This window comes from Camellia sinensis, chromosome 11, assembly GCF_055761805.1.
Source record: "Camellia sinensis isolate YWXY chromosome 11, ASM5576180v1, whole genome shotgun sequence".
NCBI lineage: Eukaryota > Viridiplantae > Streptophyta > Magnoliopsida > Ericales > Theaceae > Camellia > Camellia sinensis.
The window spans coordinates 147536916-147561197 of record NC_138971.1 but is presented as its reverse complement, the minus strand read 5'-3'; the positions used below and the strand labels follow the sequence as shown (position 1 = coordinate 147561197).

General features: G+C 35.0%; 1 protein-coding gene across 1 annotated transcript; it reads left to right on the top strand.

Annotated features, from left to right (window-relative positions):
• Positions 1-14893: 14893 nt before the first annotated feature.
• On the top strand, positions 14894-23384 carry LOC145802750 (putative LRR receptor-like serine/threonine-protein kinase At3g47570). Its single transcript, XM_082895518.1, has 3 exons — positions 14894-15114; positions 15205-16297; positions 23151-23384. The coding sequence occupies exons 1-3, from the start codon at positions 14894-14896 to the stop codon at positions 23382-23384; spliced, it is 1548 nt and encodes a 515-aa protein (XP_082751644.1).
• The last annotated feature ends 898 nt before the right edge of the window (positions 23385-24282 follow it).

Here is a 24282-nt window from a genome sequence, read left to right as displayed (position 1 = left end):
ACACTCTTTCCACTACACCTCTATAGCACCATATAATCATATATGCAACATATATTATTTATATAGTACATAGACCCGTATTCATATAAAAGTATATATATAAAGATAATTATTTTTTATTGAACATAATTTATGTAAAAATAAATTATTTACTAGAAAAAACAAAGAGACCACTTTTGCGACTAAACATAATTTTAGTCGCCAATTCTATACTTTTGGCTACTAATTATTTTTTAGTCGTTAAAAAATTTAATTCCCGGGCTAAAATTACCACTTTTGGCAACTAAACTTCTTTTTAGTCGCCAAAAAGTTTCACTTTTGGCTACTAAACATCTTTTTACTCGCCCAATGACTCAGTTTTGGCTACTAAATTTTTTTTAGTCGCCAAAAAATCTCACTTTTGGCCACTAAAATTTTTTTAGCCAGTAAAAGCCTCACTTTTGGCGACCAAACATCTTTTTAGTCACCCAATACCTCCCTTTTGGCTACTAATTTTTTTTAGTTGTCAAAAAGCCTTACTTCTGGCTACTAAAATTTTTTTAGTCGGTAGAAGCCATATATGGGCAGCCAAACAGATTTTTAGTCGCCAAAACCTATACTTTTCGCTACTAAATTTTTTTAGTCGCCAAAAATCTTTACTTTTGACTACTAATGCTTTTTTAGTCGCCAAGACTTATACTTTCAGCAATCAAATGTGCTTTTTTAGTCGCCAAAGATGTTTTTTCTTGTAGTAGAGTGTGATTAAAAAGTAGTAATGTATATATAATCACAATTTAATTAGAAGGTGTGATTAAAAAATATATAAATAATCACACTTTAATTAGAATGTGTAATTAAAATATACATACATATATATATATATATATATATAATCACACTTATTTAAAAAGTGTGATTAAAAAGTAGTAGTGTATATATAATCACACTTTAATTAGAATGTGTGATTAAAATATATATATATAATCACGCTTAATTGAAAAGTGACATAAAAAATGAATATTATCACACTCAATCAAATTAAGTGTGATTAAAATATCAATCTAATTTTTTTTATCACACTTCCAATAAAAGTGAGATATTTTTTTTGTCAAAGTGTGATCTTTAATTATTTTTATAGTAGTGATGGTGTGCCCACCAACAGTGCAAACAAACATATTGGGACACGAATAATAATAGTGATTATAAAAAAAATATATATCATAAAATGTTTCATAAATTTTTTTTATCTTCTGATTAGTGTGTAGTGTTTTATTATATTTGTAATTTAAGGGTGAATTTTTTTTTTTTTTTTATAATCATCTTCATAATATTTTTTCATGATCCCTAACATTACTCTTGGGACACCAAACAAAGGAGTAATTTGTTTAGTATTTAAATTAATTATGTAGTAAAAATTTTTATGAGTTGGATTTCATGATTTATCTTTATTAGGTAGTTAGGAGTATGAGAATAACTTATAGCATGTTATGATTTTTCATTGATCAAAAGTATAATACAAACAATCCCATATAATATTTTAAAAATATCTAATAATTTTTCATCAATAGAATACATTTTATTGGGCCTCATACAGATATGACTAGATAATATGTTTGATAAAATAAATGGTTTGTATATGTGGCAAAGTTGTAAAGAAGAAAATGGGGCTAGAAATACCGTCTACAATCTTTTTTTTTTTTTGGTCTCTCCTTGATACACTATTAATTATTGAATTATATAAAAATTTTGAAATATTAGAATCTTCCAATAATTAATATGTATTTAACCATAAAATTAAAGAGAAAATTATTAGATACTCTCAAAGTATCAATGTCATGTAACATTGGTTACGTGCTACAGCACATACTAAGTGTGTTATTCTTTGCTTTTCAGTTATCTAACAAACGTGAGTCAATATATTCCATATATAAATTGTTTTGCTACATTATTAGTTTGGAATACTACATTAATAGTACCACAGGATGGTCAAGAACTTCTGAATAATTAGTATAACAAATTAAATTTTTAGGAATAATTAAAATTTAGAGACAACATCACTTTTTGTCAAAAGTGTCATTGTTACATTTTTAGTGACAAAAGCGGAGATCTAATAATGAATTACTAATTTTTGGGGGGAGAAAACAACTTTGGGCATGAAATTATTTTATTCTTAAAAATGTATTTATTAGTAACATTTTTTAAAATTGTCACTAAAAGTTTTTTTTTTATAAATTTTCAGAATAACTTTTTTGTGACAATTCACACTACGACTAATTTTTTTTTTTTATGCAACAGTATTTTCACTTTTATGACTGAAAAAGTTTAGTTTGTAAAATCTTTAGATATCATAGTGAATTACTTTAAAAAAATTATTAAATAGGATCCTTGTGTGAAAAAGGTTTTACATTATTATATGAATTAGAGACGGGAGAGCAAGCAAGAGGGCAGAGTAAGCAACTCTCAATAAAATATTCTTTTGGGCGGCCAAAACGAATCTAAAGAAGAAAAAACATAAGTAATCATATTCACACTGGGCTGACCATGTCACCCTATATATATATATATATATATGTTTTTTGGTACATCGGAAAGTGAAAAAACAAGCAAAAGAAACAAACAGCAAAACAGACTAAGGTCCACTGGAACCCTTCCTATGGTAGCATTGCCCAATCATATCAGCCACAACTTAGCTTCGGATCCCAATCATATATCTATACTTGTGTACATAAATATGTGACATACATGTGCCTCTATTGGGTGTGTTATTACATTAGCCCATTTTCATTCATGTGTTTTTTATTTGACAACAAATGTCACAAATAGATATGTTTTCAACACAAACAAGATCACCTCTCTGTTCCATTTTTTTCTTCATTATGATCTCATTGGATCATCGAAAACTTTTCCCTCTCCCTTCACAAATGAAACAGACCGTCAGGCTTTGTTTTCAATCAAAGACATGATATCAGGAGATCCTCTTGGTATCCTCAACTCATGGAATCATTCTATCCACTTTTGCAATTGGCATGGAGTCTCATGCGTTCGTCGACATCAGCATGTGACCGATCTAAACCTGCCATCTCTGGGATTGGTGGGTCCTCTATCTCCTTTGAAAAATCTAGAAATTCCCTAGATGTTGATTTGTGATTATGTATTAATTTTAAGCAGTAAACAACAATCCCAATCAAACAATCAAGACAAATCAACACAACGATTTTAACGTGAAAAAATCACAATTGGACACCTCCAACTGTGATTAAAAAACCACGGGCAACAGCCACAAAACAATCCACTAAAAAGATTTAAAGGAATTACACAGGTATACTCTCAATTACCTAGCGAATCCACGCCTAATTGAACCAACCTCTATGTGCCTCTTCCAACCCTGTCTTTACCTCGGAATTGTCTTTACGATGAGCCACTCCAGAATCCACAAGAACTTCAGGCTCGAATTCTTCAGAATCTACCGAAGAACAACTCTCTCTCTCTCTTGAGTATAACAAACAAAACCTTTGATGTACTCTCTTTAAACCATGAGTTGAATACTCAATAAAACATCAAAGAAAACTAACAAAATATCCCCAGATATAAACCTTAAGAACCAAAAAGAAAATCTGGAGGAATTAAATAGTTTTGGGAGAAAACTAACTACTTATAGAAAATTCAAAAGTAATCCTAGTTTTGGAAGAAATCCAATTACTTATAGAAATCCAAAAGTAATCCTAGTTTTGGAAGAAAATCAACTTCTTAAAGAAATCCTTGTCAAACGGGATTGCTAATAATAAAACCTAACAATCTCCCCCTTTGGCAATGCCGTGACAAAACACACCTAACAAATAAAATCCTAATCACTCCAACCCATTACAACCAACAAACACAAACTTCTTTCTCAAGATTAAGATCTGCAAAACAGCTATTAGTGCCACAATCTCCAAAACAACTATTAGTCTCACAAGAGTATATGAAAAAACAATAAACATATGGCTAGATTATTTTGAAGCATTTGAAGCATGAGATGAAAAATATGAATAGATGCGACTTGGAGATTTTAAGAACATGTAATATGAAAACCTGAAAACTTTAAGAACATGTAGCATGAAAACCTGAAAACTAAGACACATACTTCCCCTTTTTTGTCACGAATTGACAAAGGAAGCGCAATCAACTAAAGTCATATCATAAACCACACAAGCAATGATATGATGATGTAAATATCAGGAGCATGCAAGAAGGAAATAATAAGCAAACAGTGCATAGCAACATGCAAAACAACTAAAGCCAATCTCCCTTACCAAACAAAACAAAGTGTTCGTGCTAACAAACTCTTGTAATGATAAACCAAAGTCCGCCTTACTAAAAACAATGAACAAGAAGAAAACGACAAAAAATAATATGGTGGAGCAAGCAAGAAATCTCAGATTTGTACCTTAAAACACACAAGATTATCCAAGAAGCACAATTACTAGTAAACACAATGTGCACAGTCTGTAGAATATTCCTCATGAAAGAAAGTGATGCATTATGTGAAAAGCATAGATCCCATAAGAAAAGTGTGTGTGTGACTCTTGAAGTTCGACAAACACTAGATTCAATCCTAGTAGTAATATGAAAGCTGGACCTCTGGCAAGAGAATCTAAGCACAACAAAGGAAAGTCAAGCCACTAGGAATCAAGGGGTATTTGGTGAGTAAAGGCGGAGGCTCCCCCTCAATCAATGAATCTTTTCTTTTTCTTTTTTTTCTTTCTTTTGCACATTTTTTCTTTCTTTTGCATATTTTTTCTTTTTCTTTTTCTTTTTCTTTTTCTATTTCTTTTTCTTTTGCACAATCATTGGCGGCTGACACGCTCAAGAGTATGGAAACCGAACCAGAGAAGCATGGATATAATAAGGATGGCCTGGTTAGTGACTCTGAGGTAGCCTTTTCCTCATGGCTAGACTGCAAAGAATTAAGGGGAAAGCCGTGGAGGTGCAGAAAGATGGAAGGTGGCTAAGAGACTCAACATCACCCATGATATGCTAGTATAGGTCAATTCCTCTAGAAACGCAAAAGATCAATGACAGAAGTCCATAGAGAAAAAATAATCACTAAGACAGAAGATTCCAAAATTTGCTAATCCAAGAGTGTGTACAGAATGAGACATACTAATAAAAAAACACACACTCCAAAACAAGTAATGACCACAGAAAGCACACATATATTAACATGTAATGGATATTCTCATCAAATCCAATATGCACCAAGGACCACTCAAAAATTTCAAGCTTGCAAAACCATACTAAGAAAATCTTTTTGGAATTTTTTTTTTTTTCAAAAATAAAGCAAGACAAAAAAACGAACAAGCACACATTTTTTTTTTCATTAAAAACAGCACACAAAAACCCAAAAGCTAAAATAAATAAACAAATTAACACAAGTCAAGTTTTCCCACCCAAACTGCTTTAGTACAAACAAAGTTGTGAGAATTGCAGTTCTTGGGTGGTGTCTTGACGTTGTAGTTCCTTTTCCCTGCAATGGGAACCCGTCTCGACTTGGCTTCCAACTTCCAATTTTTAGGTCTAGGCAAATACACTCTCCTATGCAACTTATAACAATAAGGGCGAATATGACCATGCATACCACAATGATGACAAATAAAAACAGGGTATACCTTCTTTTCTTTTACCTTACCAACTCTAGGAAGTTTGAGAAGTCCATCTTTATGTTGAATTTTTTGTTCTCCCTTCCTTGAGTTCTTGTATCATAAGATGTTGATGCACTCTGTTTTTGCTCTTTCTTACCACCAAAGCCAATGCCACTCTTGTCAGAATAGATTTGTTGAGACCCAATGATATTGTCCAAAGTCTTTGATCCTTTGTTCCAAAGACCAATGGTAACCATGGCACACTTGAGTTCTTCCTCTTTCTTGATCATTAGTTCTTCCAAAGCAACTTGAGACATCTCGAGAGTTTCAATTTTTTCTTCATATGTTGCATAGATTTGCTGTAGCTCATTCCTCTCTGTCTCACAAGTCAAGAGTTTTGCACACAGAGTTTGTCGATCATTAGAAATCTTGATGACTTCAATCCTAGCCTCGGAAATCTCCTCCTTTAGTTTGACATTCTCACTTTCACATGCTATAAGTTTCATAGTGAGTTTGTCATTCAATTTAGATAGCTTAAGAGATTCCTTATACAACTTTTCATAAGCTTGCTCAAGCTCTTCATCATCACTCTCCGAGGATACGTCAAGTAGGGGTGGTCGAACCATAGAATTTCCCTCATGAATTGAATCCATTATCACAAATCAATCAAGATCTCGTTCTAAAAGAATTTTTTTTAAAAAAATAGAATGACCTGCTCTGATACCAATTGAAAAATCTAGAAATCCCCTAGATGTTGATTTGTGATTATGTATCAATTTTAAGTAGTAAACAACAATCCCAATCAAACAATCAAGACAAATCAACACAACGATTTTAACGTGAAAAAACCACAATTGGACACCTCCAACTGTGATTAAAAAACCACGGGCAACAGCCACAAAACAATCCACTAAAAAGATTTAAAGGAATTACACAGGTATACTCTCAATTACCTAGCGAATCCACGCCTAATTGAACCAACCTCTATGTGCCTCTTCCAACCCTGTCTTCACCTCGGAATTTTCTTTGCGATGAGCCACTCCAGAATCCACCAAAACTTCGGGGTCGAATTCTTCAGAATCTACCGAAGAACAACTCTCTCTCTCTTGAGTATAACAAACAAAACCTTTGATGTACTCTCTTTAAACCATGAGTTGAATACTCAATAAAACATCAAAGAAAACTAACAAAATATCCCCAGATATAAACCTTAAGAACCAAAAAGAAGATCTGGAGGAATTAAATAGTTTTGGGAGAAAACTAACTACTTATAGAAAATCCAAAAGTAATCATAGTTTTGGAAGAAATCCAATTACTTAGAGAAATCCAAAAGTAATTCTAGTTTTGGAAGAAAATCAACTTCTTAAAGAAATCCTTGTCAAACGGGATTGCCAATAATAAAACCTAACATCCTTACATTGGAAACCTCACCTTTCTTAGGATGATTGATTTTAGTAACAACAGTGTGTTTGGTTTGACTTTTTTAAATTAAGTTTTTTGAAAATTGAGTTTTTTTGTTTTTTTATTTTTTGTTTTTAGTGAATATTTTTAAAATTTTAGACATTTTTTTAAAACTTTTCTAGATGCACCTTACTTAGATGTATCTAAAAAGTAAAAAATTTGTGAAAAAATATTTTAAAAAATTAATAAATACATAAAAATACAAAAAATATACTGAATTCTCGTATTTTTTTTTGTATTTTTGGTATATAGTGAATTTTTAAAAGGTTTTTTTCGCAATTTTTTTTACTTTTTTGGTATATTTATGTTAGGTATGTGTAAAAAGTAAAAAAAAAAAATTACTTAAAATATTAAAAAAATTCAATAAAAACAAAAAAACACGAAAACACAAGAAAGTAGAATTTTCTAAAAAGTGTTTTTGGAAAAACGGAACCAAGCAAAGTGCAATTCCACTAGAAATTGGCAAGTTGTTTCGTTTGCAATGTCTTCAACTTTTCATGAACACTTTTGAAGGTGAATTTCTTGCCAATTTGACTCATTGTTCAGACTTGAGAGTAATCAGCCTAGTTGATAACAATCTAGGAGGTAAAATTCCTGCTGAGTTGGGTTCTTTGTCCAACCTCATTAAATTTAGTGTTGCTAAAAATCATTTCACCGGACCTATCCCACTTTCGCTTGGAAACCTTTCCAATTGTCGGGCTTTCTCTATCGCACAATAATCTAGAGGGAAGCATTCCATTCAAACTTGCTCAACTCTCAAAGCTGCAAATTCTTATTCTGGGCTTTAACAATTTTTCCGGTATAGTTCCTATGTCTCTTTAGAATAATATTGTTAGAAAAATAGTACCAAACTATTGAAAAATATAATTTAAAAAATATGCAAACGATTTTTGGGCAAAACCAAAACTAAAATAAATCGACATACTAACTTGATAAAACTATAAATAGATTAAACCTGATCGAGTCGAGTGTGTGACACTCTCTCCTTAAGACAGATTCGTCCTCCCACCGGTGCTTAGGATTGAATGGGCATCTATCTCCCAGGATACAATGATCAATATCTTACACTAGCTGCACTACTATTGCAAGCCTAACGAACTTCGTTGTGCATATACTCTCTTTATAGGAAAATTAGACTCAGGAAATATGAAGAATAAATGCAAAGTGAAGAAGAAAATGAAAATTCTCTTTTTAAAATTGAAGTGAGGGAGATGGAATATATAGACTTCTATGTGACTCTTCAGAAATGTTGTGACCCTTCAAAAGGACACACCCTTCCATCTCAAGAGACACAACCATTGGAGTAAATTTAAATTCAAATTTTCCAAAAATCCCCCACATGAATGAAATTTACGGAAAGGACATGCAACAACATGCAGACAAAGAGAGAGTATATTAAGGAAATACCCTGCATCGGGATAGGTAGCTTTTGGCTTTGAACCTTCCCTAGTGAAAGCCTATCGGACTTACTAGCTAATCAATGGACGTGATGCCTTGAACTGTTCAGCCGTTTGTGTAAGCCAAGACAATAGAATTCACACAAAATATCTCCAGACACAGTTTAGTTCTCATGGTTGTGCCCGTTTTGGCCTTGGGCAAGTCCTGGTGTTTCATGAGTGCTTTAGAAAATTTAGCCTTATCAATTCTCATAGAAGCGGTCCCTTTCACACTCATATAGGTGATCCTTATTTCGAGTCTCTTAAATACTCCTCTTGAAAGATACCCATCTAAGGTTTTCAATATATAAGTGATCATTAAAAGTATAGCTTACCCCAAGTTCCCTGCATACAACACATGTTGCAGATATTACTCTTATCATAGGAATGGACAGGAGTTAAGACTCCTTTAGTGATTTCTGGCGAGCCACACATAACTTAGTTGTCCCTTTGAACTTAGTTCTTGGGATCTCTAGTCATCTAAGTAGGGTTACCATTATGATGACTCTAATGTAATAGGCTTTAATCACATTCCCCTCGATGAACTTTTTCTCATTTACTCTTTAGTCAAACCTTTTGTTTAGCGACTGCTATTTTTCTTTTGACCTTCTCAGTTACATATCATAGAGCAGTTAGTGAATCCATTATATTATCCTTAGACAATATTCACAACTGAAAGCAAATGTCCTACGGTATTAAGTCTTTGATTACATTGAGACTTACCATTATTCTATGTCACTCCCATTTTCAAATTTAAATAATAAACATAGAGTTGTTCCTTAGGAGTTGATGAAATCATTTTTGCTTCTACTCCAACTTTGTCCTACATAAAGAATTGAGATTCTTTGTGGACCTATTATCGGAACCGTTACTGTGGTAAAATTCTCCAAGCACCCCCACATTTTAAGCATTCCACGGAAACTTAATTTTTCTTGCTGGTGTATAATTACACAAAAATATTAATACACCCCCACAATTCTGAGATAAATCAGAATATATCATTAGTTAGCGTGCTTGAACTAAATAACAAGATGTAAATTGCTTTGTGAATATAATCACAATACTAATTTGTCTAAAAACAATTAGGCTTCATAACTTGCTTTTGCAGTACAGAGAAGAAATGACTAAAACCGGTTGTGGCCACAACATTTTGTCAAATAACATTTCTTTAGCCATGATTAATTTCTTTTTGATTATTGTAACCCTTAATTCCAATCTCAACATGGAATATAAATATCACTGTATAATTATATTTACATCTTATTTGTCTTATCCAGTATTGATGACTACATTGACAATTACCAAAGCGTCTTTCACCCATAAAATATTTTAACTCATATAATATTTCATTACGGAGTTATCGGTCACCATACCAATTTCACAGTCATTAATCCAAAGAATATTAAAATTCATCTTATGTCAAAATACATAAGTTTACATTTTTATTAACACTTTGATAAATAATTGACATCCATTAATAATACACCACATATCAAATTGATATATCAAACATATCAATTAATGACATCAAATTACATTCTGAAAATTTTCCCAAGTACATAACATATACTCTATATTTTCTTAAGTTTCAAGAATTCACAAATCAAAAATCAGACCAGATTTTAGTAATTAAAATCAGATCTTGATTTTAAAAACACATTCTTGAAAACTTCCACAAAAATATTTGTCAAATATTTGTGTCTTTCCTTAAGAAGAACTTGAGAAACTAACTTATAAACAAATATACATAATTGAAATTCTAACCATTATAAAAATTTAAACAAAACTTTCCAGAACTAGAAATACAGAAAAACAGTTTAAATTTCAGAACTGAAAAAATCAAAAAAATAAACTGTTCAAAATCAGTTTAACAATTTCCAGAATAAGAAAACAAATAAATAAACTGTTAAAACTACTCCACTTCACCTACTCCACAACTACTCTACTTCACCTACTCCACTACACAACTCCACCTACTCCACTACACCTATTCTCCACCCACATCTCCTATATAAAGGAGACCAACCATGTACATATCATCAATCATAATACATACAATTTATTCTCTCTCTATCAATTTATCTTACATGGTATCAAAGCTAGGTTAACAACCTAGTCATTCTGCTTCACCGGCGGACGGCAGTCTCGCCTTGGCCACCCGCCAGACCTCTACACATACCTTCACTCCGCTGCCACAAATTCCATAACTGAACTGAACTCTTGTCTCTCTGAGAAAAAAGAAAAGAAAAGAGGACTCCTCCTGTCTCTCTTTTTCTCTCGGTGTGCAGGGGAGGGAGAACAACTCATACAACACACACACAAGAGAGACTGATTACTCCTCCATCTCTCTCTAGCCTAAAGCCAACCCATCTCTCTCTTTCTCGTCGATTTTGACCTCACTCTCGGCACCTCCTCTTTCTCTCTCGGCATGCATCTCTCTCTATCTCTCATAGAGCTTTATACACACACACCACAACGCACACACACACAGGGGGGCTCTGAAATACATTTTCAGAGAGGTTCACAACCAAGAAGTGAGAAGAAAAGGGCAGTCGCTGCTCTTTCTCTCTTTCTACATAATTCTATCAACTCAGGGACAAAGTTTTCACTTTTTGAATAAAGCCACAACATTATACAAAACCAATTTTTTTATTCGTTTTATTATTATTATCATCATCATCATCATGTACCCCACTCTCTCTCTCTCTCTCATTTTTTCACTTTCCAACCCACCAGGGCACATGCTTTCGCCATTAATATATTATTATTATTATTATTATTAAACCAAAAAAAAAAAAATACCAAACACCATTGCAGGTTTTAACAAAACCGTGGGCCAAGAAACCCACGTGAACCAATCTCCTTTTTTCCCTCACTCTCTCGTTTTGATTTCAAATATATTATTATTATTTCTTTCTTTTTTTTATTTTTCTTTCACTTTATTTTTAATCTTTTTTCCATTATTATTTCTGCTCCGTATTATGTCATTCCTGCCATACGATTTGCACAAAAAAAACAAAAAAACAAAAAAACAAACAAAAACAAAACAACCACACCCACAGTGGGATTTTTCTTCTCTACTCTACTGCGGGTCTCTTCTTTTTGCTTTTCTCTTGGGTGTCCCTTACCGGCGCTGCCTCCGTACTTCCCAGTTCACCGAGCACGTTCCCTCCCCGCTGCTCCTCAAATGCCACATATGGCGGACCTCCAAATCGGAACATCACGGTAGCCTTCCGCTTCAGCTCCTTGTTTTCCGCTTTTAGCACACATATCTCTGCTCGCGCATCCTTATACATGCGCTGGAGCAGAGCCAGTTGGGCGTTTAACTGCTGCACCTCATTTGTCCTACTTTGAAGCCGGTGCGACAAGTTTGTGACCGCAGTCATGGTCTCCACACATGACTTCAATGTATACTGATTGACCTCAATATCCGATTGCACTGCCATTTTTTGCTCCACAGACCGCATCGGAAAGTTCAACGGAGCAAAACCAGAGGAGCTTGGTTGAGGTTCAAGGGCAACCGCACCGGTTATCTCTCTTGTGGACTCGTTGAGGTCGGGAAAGAGAGTGAGCAGACCACGGGAAAAAGAGGCCATGTTTTGGGTTGCTGAGTGTTTCAGATGTTACAGAGTGTTTCAGGGTTTGCAGCTCTTAGAGAAAAGCTCTCCGAGAACGAAGAGGTTTCAACTGGTTTGTTCTGCTTCCAAGCCTCAGGCTTCGCTTTGGTTTATATCGCCAATGCCGAAGAGGACGACACGACACTCTGTCGGTCACGTGCTTCGCCGCGTGTCCGGCGCCCCTTTTGATGGCTCGACGCTTTCCGTCGGGCACGACTTTTGATGAAGTGGGCGCGCCTTTTGAGGGCGCGCCTTTTGAGGGCTTGATATATATATATCCATGTATATATATATTTGGGCAGCCTATATATACCCTCATACAGTGTCTTCTACAACGGTCCGGAAACTGTCCCGACATTGATTCCGGTTAGCTTTTACAACGGTCCGGCATGACCCCATAAACTGTCCCAACATTGATTCCGGTTAGCTTCTACATCGGTCCGGTGTGACCTCGTAAACTGTCCAGACATTATCTTCTCCTACAACGGTCTGACATGACCATACCGTGTCTCCTATCCTATTTTATTTTATTTATCAGTTTACTTTCCTGTTTTGTTCCTCTCTCCAAACTCAAGTTGGTTAGTATTTATCCTCCTTGAGTTTGAGGGGGGTTGTTAAAACTACTCCACTTCACCTACTCCACAACTACTCCACTTCACCTACTCCACTACACAACTCCACCTACTCCACTACACCTACTCTCCACCCACATCTCCTATATAAAGGAGACCAACCATGTACATATCATCAATCATAATACATACAATTTATTCTCTCTCTATCAATTTATCTTACATAAACAGTTTTAAATAAACTAATCCAGCACCAAAGAAGACAAAACCCCACAAAATGCATTTGAAAGAAATTCAAAATTTGAAAGTCTGAACACCACGAACAAAGAGTCGCTTCTTCGTGTGTATTAACCATTGCCTACTATTCGTAAAAGCAGATCTTGTGGCTTTATACTTTGTTCATAGTTGTAAATCAACAATAGTCAAATCACTTACGACAAATAATTTAATCAGAAAAAGACTTGATCAATACACCATTAGAATGGTTTTTATTTTCTATTTATTATCATTATAAAGAGAATAATTTTTTATAGTATAAAATAATTAGAAATCTGTATAACAAATCACACAAATTGAAACCGAATAGTTCACAACAGATTAACAAAAATACAGAATACAAAGTCTATATAAATTCAACCCAGGACAAAACAGATTAAAACTTCTATATTAAACAGAATTAAAAAATAGTAAACAAAATTTGTTTCACTCTCTCATATCAGTAAACTATTGAATACCAGCATTGGAATAAATCAAGGATATCGCAATTAAAATTATGCATCAACCAACAAAAAAAAAACAATATATCTTCAAAGACAACAAATTGATTCGGAAAGAACAACAACCGAATTACTACGGTAGGTTGTCTTATTGGCCTATTGAACTTTTAGAAAAGAAAAGAAAGAATAGGGTCAAATATATAACATAATCATGTTATATCAGAAAGTTGCAGACAATCTCCTATCTACGTAATATGAAAGAAGAGTATCATATTCACAATAGACATGAACAGCATACCAAGACCTAGAATTTGACTCAATCACAGATTCAAGTAGGAAAAATATTTGAATTAGAATAGAAATGATAACAATAACAACCTTGAGATTCAAACGCCTGTAACAGACTTTAACTGTTATTGTTCATTATAGCCAGAAAACCCACTTACATAAACCATGTGAAAGTAGTAAAAACACAAATAATTCTATCTATCATTAATTAAACTACAATCTATCATATTCTATTCTGAATATAAAATAGAAACAGTTCTAATTTGTCATAACCCATTAGTCAAACCACAAATTCAAATATGATCCAATTAATAGAACATTGCAATTAATCAATTATATTTCCCGAAAAAAAAAAAGGGAATCTATCTTAAGATTGTTGGAAAAATAGTACCTAACTATTAGGAAAATATAATTTAAAAAATATGCAAATGATTTTTGGGCAAAACCAAAACTGAAATAAATCGACATAATAACGTGATAAAACTATAAATAGATAAAACCTGATCGAGTCGAGTGTGTGACACTCTCTCCTTAAGACAGATTCGTCCTCCCACCGGTGCTTACGATTCAATGGGTGTCTATCTCCCAAGATACAACGATCAATATCTTATACTAGCAGCACTACTATTGCAAGCCTAATGAACTTCGCTGTGTATGTACTTTCTTTATAGGAAAATTAGATTCAGGAAATATGAAGAATAAATGGAAAGTGAAGAAGAAAATGACAATTCTCTTTTTTAAATTGAAGTGAGGGAGATGAAATATATAGACTTCTATGTGACTTTTCAAAAATGTTGTGACCCTTCAAAAGGACACACCCTTCCATCTCAAGAGACACAACCATTGGAGTAAATTTAAATTCAAATTTTCCAACAAATATCTCATCCATTACTTACTTTTCTGTAAATGACGACCAATTGCATGGATACTTTCCCTCCAATTTGGGCTTGATCCTTCCAAAGCTACAAGCTTTTCCATGTCGGAAGCAATCAATTCTATGGGCCTATTCCCTCATCGATAGCCAATTCTTCGGGACTTGTAGAAATTGAGACTAGACAAAATTCTCTTACTGGAACCCTTTATGAGCTACAAAAGTTAAACAGTCACCCTTAGAGACTAGGAACGAGAGGAGATAGGAAGGGCAATGAGTTGATGGACTTTCTCACTTCTTTATCTAATTGTTCCAAGCTACTGCAGTTGGACATGGGTATAAATGGTTTCAAATGTTTATTGCCCGATACCATTGCAAATCTCTCCACCACAATCACTTGGTTAACTCTAGATGGCAACTATATATTTGGTAGCATACCTCTTGGTATTGGAAACCTTGTAAATTTGCGTACGCTCTATTTAAGTACCAACATGCTCGTTGGTAGTATTCCTGATTCCATTGGAAAACTCTTCCAACTTGGAAAAGTTGCTACGTCAAACAAATAACATATCTGGAGAAATTCCATCATCTATTGGAAACATTACTCGGCTTGGTATTCTTGACTTATCAATAAATATGATAGAGGGAAGCATACCAGTTTCTTTAGGTCATGGCACAAATCTAAAGGAATTTTGTCTTGGAGACAATCACCTCACTGGAGATATACCTCAAGAAATCTTTGGTCTTTCTTCTCTTACTATTCTAATCTTGAGTCAAAATTACCTAACGGGATCCTACCACAAGAAGTGGGTAACTTGAAAAATCTTGAAAGATTGGACATATCAGAAAACAAGCTGTTTGGAGAAATCCCTGCTACTCTCAGCAATTGTCAAGTTTTAGAATTCCTCTACATGAAGTGTAACCTTTTTGAAGGTACAATTCTGGAATCCTTCAAACAACTAAAAGGTATTCAAGTTCTTGATGTTTCTCGCAATAACTTGTCAAGACAAATTCCAAGCTTTTTAAGCGAGTTACCTTTTTTACTAAACCTCAATCTTTCTTACAATATGTTTGATGGCAAAATTCCAAATGGAGGAGTTTTCAGAAACATTAGTGCATTCTCAGTTGTTGAAAATAAAAAGCTCTATGGAGGAATTAAAGTATTACAATTGCCTACATGTCCTGCAAAAGACTTGAAGGAAAGGAGACGACCTTTTAAGCGTAGAGTAATAGTTGCAATAGTTACTCTCACTATTTTTCTATCAATAGTTTGCATTTCAGCTATTATTTTTATAATCAGAAGGTCCAGACAACAAGCCTCTTCAACCCTGCCTTTGCAAAACCAACTTTTACAACTCTCTTATAGAGAAATTTTTCATGCAACCAATGGATTCTCTTCAACCAACTTAATTGGTGAGGGAATATATGGTTTGGTTTATAAAGGGATTCTTAAATTCGGTGAATTAATTGTTGCTGTGAAAGTACTCAAACTTCATGAATGTAAAGTAATCAAGAGTTTCAAAACAGAATGTGAAGCACTGAAGAACATTTGCCATCGCAATCTAGTCAAGGTACTCACATCTTGCTCAAGCATTGATTTTAAAGGCAATGATTTTAAGGCATTGGTCTTCGAGTTCATGAAAAATGGGAGTTCAGAGAATTGGTTACATCCAATTAGTTTTTTAGAGAAACAGGACCCTAATTACTTGACCTTTGTTCAAAGGCTAAACATTGCTGTTAGGTTTTATTTCTTGGCAATCCCGTTTGACAAAACTTCTTTGAGTTGTAATTTTATTCGCATTTATATTTCAGTGAGGCTATGAGTTGTTAGAGGCGAATCCAACCCGAATCGTGCTTTGCAGAGAAGTTTGTGATGTCAATGTATACAAGTTTGCCACTTCGCTGATTATTACGGGGGTCGAGCTGCCCGGTCAGCTAGCGGCCCGAAGCAAAATGCAAAAATGCATTCAAAGTTGCCTGTCCGATCATGTTATATTTTTCCAGTTTTTCCAGTTTTGGCCTTCCCGCTCGAGCGGGGAAAAGGGCGCTCGAGCGGGGTTTACAAGCTCACAGTATATCTGCTATGCCTGAAAAAGTACTGGATGGTGTGATTCGACGCTCGAGCGTCAAAACCGACGCTCGAGCGTGGAGCCTGTATGAAATCACAGAATTTGAAGTCTCAGCTCGAGCGGGAAGACCCACGCTCGAGCGGACCTCGCGATCCCAGATTTCCAGATTTGTTAACGAGTTGGTTTTCTTCTGAAACTAGGATTGCTTTGGTTTTCTATAAATAGTTGGTTTTCTCCCAACACTAGAGGAACTTCTCCAAATCTTATTTTTGGATCTTAAGGTTTATATCTGGAGATATTTTGCTAGTTTCTTTGATGTTTTTATTGAGTATTCAACTCATGGTTTAAAGAGAGTACATCAAAGGTTTGGTTTGTTATACACAAAAGAGAGAGTTGTTCTTCGGTGGAGTCTGAAGAATTCGAGCCTGAAGCTTCGGTGGATCCTGGAGTGGCTCTTTGGAAAGACAATTCCGAGGTGAAGATGGGGTTAGAAGAGGCACATAGAGGTTGGTTCAATTAGGCGTTGTGGATTCGCTAGGTAATTGAGAGTATACCTGTGTAATTCTTTTAAATCTTCTTAGTGGATTGTTCTTGTGGCTGTTGCCCGTGGTTTTTTTATCACAGTTGGAGGTGTCCAATTGTGGTTTTTTCCACGTAAAATCGTTGTGTCTCTTTGTCTTGATTGTTTGATTGGGATTGTTATATTCTGCTTAAAATTGATACATAATCACAAATCAACATCTAGGGATTTCTAGATTTTTCAATTGGTATCAGAGCTTCCTTGTATCTTTCCTATCTCCTTCTTGGCTATAGAATTAATTTTGAGTTTATCTTTGCCTTTAGATTTATGAGAATGAGTAGATTCCAAAAGATTAGGATTCTTTTTCAAAAAAGATTTTTTAAATTGTTTAACAAAAGCAGCCGTAATCTTGGAATCTATATCACAACCCTCATCAGAATCCTCTCTAACTTTATGAGCACTACTAAAAGCAATATCTTTTTGTTTCGTTTTGAAATTCCTATGTGCCTCATGAGTTTGGAGATTTCCAACCAACTGATCCAGCTTGAGGTTGTCAACATCTTGAGCCTCCTCAATAGCCGTAACTTTTGGTTGGAACCAATCGGGCAAGGATCTCAAAATTTTTCCCACAACTTTGGATTCTGGAATTTTTTCACCTAAATTGAAGCTGGAATTTACAATGTCACTCAACTTCGTATAAAATTCATCAAAGGTCTCACTATCTTTCATTGAAAGGTTTTCGAAACTAGATGTGAGCCTTTGAAGTTTTGAGCGTTTAACAGAAGGAGTGCCCTCATGAATAGTTTGTAAGATATCCCAAGCCTCTTTTGCGACTTCACAATTACAAATACGACTAAACTCTTCAGGTGTGACAGCGCAAAAGAGAGAATTGATAGCTTTACTATTCCAGCTACTATTTTGGTAATCAATTGTGTCCCACTTATCAATTGGTTTGGGGATTGTAACTCCATCAACGGTAATTGTTGGTTCAGTCCACCCATTCATGACGGATTGTCAAACTTTTTCATCAATAGATTTTAAAAAAGATCTCATCCGAGCTTTCCAAAAAGGATAATTGGATCCGTCAAGTAGGGGTGGTCGAACCATAGAATTTCCTTCACGAATTGTATCCATTATCACAAATCAAACAAGATCTATCAAAAATCCCCTAGATGTTGATTTGTGATTATGTATCAATTTTAAGTAGAATATAACAATCTCAATCAAACAATCAAGAGAAATCAACACAACGATTTTAACGTGGAAAAAACCACAATTGGACACCTCCAACTGTGATTAAAAAAACCACGGGCAACAGCCACAAAACAATCCACTAAGAAGATTTAAAGGAATTACACAGGTATACTCTCAATTACCTAGCGAATCCACAATGCCTAATTGAACCAACCTCTATGTGCCTCTTCCAACCCCATTTTCACCTCGGAATTGTCTTTCCAAAGAGCCACTCCAGGATCCACCGAAGCTTCAGGCTCAAATTCTTCAAACTCCACCGAAGAACAACTCTCTCTTTTGTGTATAACAAACCAAACCTTTGATGTACTCTCTTTAAACCATGAGTTGAATACTCAATAAAAACATCAAAGAAACTAGCAAAATATCTCCAGAGCCATAATCTCCAAAACAACTATTAGTCCCACAAGAGTATATGAAAAAGTAATAGACATATGACACGATTAACTTGAAACATGAGATGAAAAATATGAATGGATGAAAACTAAGACTCATGAACAACAACTCTCAAACAACAAAAGCAAGATCATAAACCATACAAACAATGATATGACGATGTAAATATCAGGAGTATGCAAGAAGGAAATAATAAGCAAACAGTGCATAGCAACATGCAATACATATAGCCAATCTCTCTTTCCAAACATATCAAAGTGTTCATGCTAAACAACTCTTGCAATGAAAAACCAAACTCCCTTACCAATGCAAATCAAGATAAACCAAACTCCCCCTCACTAAAAGTAACCACAAACACTGAAAACAGTGAACAAGAAGAAAACAATAAAAATAATATGGTGGAGCAAGTAAGGAATTTCTGATTTGTACCTTGAAACACACAAGACTATCCAAGAAGCACCATTACAAGAAAACACAATGTGCACAGTCTGTAGAAGATTCCTCACGCAAGAAAGTGATGCATTATGTGAAAAGCATAGATCCCATGATAAAAAGTGTGTGTGTGACTCTTGGAGTTCAACAAACACTAGATTCAATCCTAGTAGTGATATGAAAGCCGGACCACCGACAAGAGAATCTTAAGCACGCCAAAGGAAAGTCAAACCACTAGGAATCAAGGGGTATTTGGTGAGTAAAGGCGGAGGCTCCCCCTCAATCAATGAATCTTTTTTTTTTTTTTCTTTTGCACATTTTTTTCTTTCTTTTGTATATTTTGTCTTCTTCTCTTTCACTTGGGATGATGAAAGACTCCAATGCTATGAATGCCAAGGATTTGGCCACTTTGCTCAAGAATGCCCCACTCGGTTGAGGAAGAAGAAAGCCCTCACTATCACTTGGGATGATGAATCAGAATCTGATAAAGATGAAAGTGACAATGAAGATCAAAGTGAAGAGGGACATAAACAATTTCTTGCTTTCATGGTGGCTTCAGAAGCTGAAGGACAAACAGATTCTCCGAAGATGTCAGTTGAGAATATCACTGATGATGAATCCTCGGAGAGTGATCATGAAGAGCTTGAGCAAGCTTATGAAAAGTTGTATAAGGAGTCTCTTAACTTATTCAAATTGAATGACAAACTCACAAAAAAACTCAAAGCATGTGAAAGTGAGAATGTCAAACTTAAGGAGGAGATTTCCGAGGCCAGGATTGATGCCATCAAGGTAGCTGATGATCGACAAGTTCTTTGTGCAAAACTGTTGGCTTGTGAGACAGAGAGGAATGAGCTACTGCAAACCCATGCCATGTATGAAGAAAAGATTGAATCTCTCGAGATATCACAAGTTGCTTTGGAAGAACTAATGATCAAGAAAGAGGAAGAGCTCAAGTGTGCTATGGCTACCATTGGTCTTTGGAACAAAGGATCAAAGACTTTGGAGGATATCATTGGGTCTCAACAAATGACTTGTGACAAGAGTGGCATTGGCTTTGGTGGTAAGAAAGAGCAAAAACAAAGTGCTTCAACATCTCATGATACAAGAACTCAAGGAAAGGGAGAACAAAAAATTCAACATAAGGATGGACTTCTCAAACTTCCTGGAGTTGGTAAGGTAAAAGAAAAAAAGGTACACCCTGTACACCTTGATTTTATTTGTCATCATTGTGGTATGCATGGTCATATTCGCCCTTATTGTTATAAGTTGCATGAGAGAGTGTCTCAAAAGGGTAGAAATTCGAATACTTTTTGGGTTAGGAGACAACCTTACATGTCCAGGCAGAATACCAAGATTCATGAGGGTGTTCACAATGCCATGACATTTACCAAGACCGCTAGACCTAATTTTGTGAAGATCAAAAAGATTTGGGTGAGGAAACTTGACTTGTGTTAAATTTTTTTTTTTTTTGTTTTAGCTTTTGGTTTTTTGTGTGTCGTTTTTAGTAAAAAAAAAAAAAAGGAAAAAAAAAATCCCAAAAAGATTTTCTTAGTATGGTTTTGCAAGCTTGAAATTTTTGTGTGGTCCTTGGTGCATATTGGATTTGATAAGAATATCCATTACATGTTAATATATGTGTGCTTTTTGTGGTCATTACTCGTTTTGGAGTGTGTGTTTTTTATTAGTATGTCTCATTCTGTACACACTCTTGGATTAGCAAATTTTGGAGTCTTCCGCCTTAGTGATTATTTTATTCTATGGACTTCTGTCATTGATCTTTTGCATTTCTAGAGGAATTGACCTATATTAGCATATCTTGGGTGATGTTGAGTCTCTTAACCACCTACCATCCTTTTGCATTTCCATGGCTTTCCCCTTAATTCTTTGCAGTCTAGCCATGAGGAAAAGGCTACCTCAGAGTCACCAACCAGGCCATCCTTATTATATCCATGCTTCTCTGGTTCGGTTTCCATACTCTTGAGCGTGTCAGCCACCAATGATTGTGCAAAAGAAAAAGAAAAATAAAACGGAAAAAAGGAAAAAGAAAAAGAAAGAGAATAAGACAAAATATGCAAAAGAAAGAAAAAAAAATGTGCAAAAGAAAAAAAGAGAGGAAAAGATTCATTGATTGAGGGGGAGCCTCCGCCTTTACTCACCAAATACCCCTTGATTCCTAGTGGTTTGACTTTCCTTTGTCGTGCTTAAGATTCTCTTGTCGGAGGTCCAGCTTTCATATTACTACTAGGATTGAATCTAGTGTTTGTCGAACTCCAAGTTTCACACACACACTTTTCTCATGGGATCTATGCTTTTCACATAATGCATCACTTTCTTTCATGAGGAATTTTCTACAGACTGTGCACATTATGTTTATTGGTAATTGTGCTTCTTGGATAATCTTGTGTGTTCTAAGGTACAAATCTGAGATTTTTTGCTTGCTCCACCATATTTTTTTTTATTTTTTATTTTGCACTGTTTTCAGTATTTGTGGTTGCTTTTAGTAAGGGGGAGTTTGGTTTATCCTTGTAAGAGTTTGTTAGCATGAACACTTTGATATGTTTGGTAAGGGAGATTGGCTTTAATTGTTTTGCAAGTTGCTATGCACTGTTTGCTAATTATTTCCTTCTTGTATGTTCCTGGTATTTACATCGTCATATCATTGCTTGTATGGTTTATGATCTTGCTTTTGTTGTTTGAGAGTTGTTGTTCATGAGTCTTAGTTTTCATCTATTCATGTTTTTCATCTCATGTTTCAAGAAAATCGTGCCATATGTCTATTGCTGTTTCTTATACTCTTGTGGGACTAATAGTTGTTTTAGAGATTGTGGCACTAATAACTGTTTTGCAGATCAAGACCTTGAGAAAGAAGTTGGCTTTTGTTGGCTGTAATGGGTTGGGGTGTTTAGGATTTTATTTGTTAGGTGTGTTTTGTCACGGCATTGCCAAAGGGGGAGATTGTTAGGTTTTATTTCTTGGCAATCTCGTTTGACAAAACTTCTTTGAGTTGTAATTTTATTCGAATTTATATTTCAGTGAGGCTATGAGTTGTTAGAGGCGAATCCAACCCGAATCGTGCTTTGCAGAGAAGTTTGTGATGTCAATGTATACAAGTTTTTCCAGTTTTGGCCTTCCCGCTCGAGCGGGGAAAAGGGCGCTCGAGCGGGGTTTACAAGCTCACAGTATATCTGCTATGCCTGAAAAAGTACTGGATGGTGTGATTCGACGCTCGAGCGTCAAAACCGACGCTCGAGCGTGGAGCCTGTATGAAATCACAAAATTTGAAGTCTCAGCTCGAGCGGGAAGACACACGCTCGAGCGGACCGCGCGATCCCAGATTTCCAGATTTGTTAAGGAGTTGGTTTTCTTCTGAAACTAGGATTGCTTTGGTTTTCTATAAATAGTTGGTTTTCTCCCAACACTAGAGGAACTTCTCCAGATCTTATTTTTGGATCTTAAGGTTTATATCTGGAGATATTTTGCTAGTTTCTTTGATGTTTTTATTGAGTATTCAACTCATGGTTTAAAGAGAGTACATCAAAGGTTTGGTTTGTTATACACAAAAGAGAGAGTTGTTCTTCGGTAGAGTCTGAAGAATTCGAGCCTGAAGCTTCGGTGGATCCTAGAGTGGCTCTTTGGAAAGACAATTCCGAGGTGAAGATGGGGTTGGAAGAGGCACATAGAGGTTGGTTCAATTAGGCGTTGTGGATTCGCTAGGTAATTGAGAGTATACCTGTGTAATTCCTTTAAATCTTCTTAGTGGATTGTTCTTGTGGCTGTTGCCCGTGGTTTTTTTATCACAGTTGGAGGTGTCCAATTGTGGTTTTTTCCACGTAAAATCGTTGTGTCTCTTTGTCTTGATTGTTTGATTGGGATTGTTATATTCTGCTTAAAATTGATACATAATCACAAATCAACATCTAGGGATTTCTAGATTTTTCAATTGCCATTGATGTGACCTCTGCGTTGGATTATCTTCATCATCATTGTGAAGTGGCTATCGTTCATTGTGATTTAAAGCCAAGTAATATTCTTCTTGATGATAATTTATGTGCCCATATTGGTGATTTTGACCTCACAAGGATTCTTTCAGCCACCACAGGTATATCCAATCATCATCGATCAAGTTCAATTGGGATTAGAGGAACAGTTGGATAAGTTGCCCCAGGTAATTGTCTATATTTATTGTTCATTCCATTACATTGATTAAGAAATGTTATTTTTATTTTGTTTTTATATTATTTATTTGTGGTGAACTACAAACTACGACAAGTTCATGTACAAATTAATCCTCGTTTAAGTTATGCTATAGATGAGTACTCCCCTTCACATCACCAAGCTGGGTGTTTATCTACTGTAACAAATTAATGTAACTCTTGTTATATCCATTGGCAATTTATATTTTTAAATATTAATGTTCTTTTACCAAAAGAAGGCATAAAAATAATTTGCTAGTTGAAAGATCATACCAGAATTTACTAATTTGGATTCTTCTTCATCATTTCATACTACAGAGTATAGTATGGGTGGAGAGGTATCAACCCAGGGTGACATGTTTAGCTTTGGAGTGTTATTACTGGAAATGTTCACAGGAAAAAGACCTACTGATAACATGTTCATTGATAATATCAACCTCCATATCTACGCAAAAAGGTCCCTTTCAGATCAAGTAATGGAGATTGTTGATCGCCGAATCATATTGGCAGAGGAAGAGGAGCCAAGTAGGACCCTGGCAAAGTAGCACAAACAACATTTCAAAATTGGAGGTCTGTCTTGCATTGGTCATTCAAATTGGAGTTTCTTGTTTTGTTGAACTGCCATATGAGAGAATGAATGCTAGAGATGCTCTTATGGAACTACAGAAGATTAGAAATGTATTTCTTGGGTTTAGGGAACAAAACTAAAGGCACACATGTAGCTTATTTTGATGTTCTTGTTCTCTACTACCAATTGGTTCCTATCTTGTGCTGTAAATATTTTTTTTTTATGGTGCCCAAACTTTGATCAGTTTTAGAGTTTTTTGGGATTTCAAATCTGGTTCAGATCTAGGATTTTT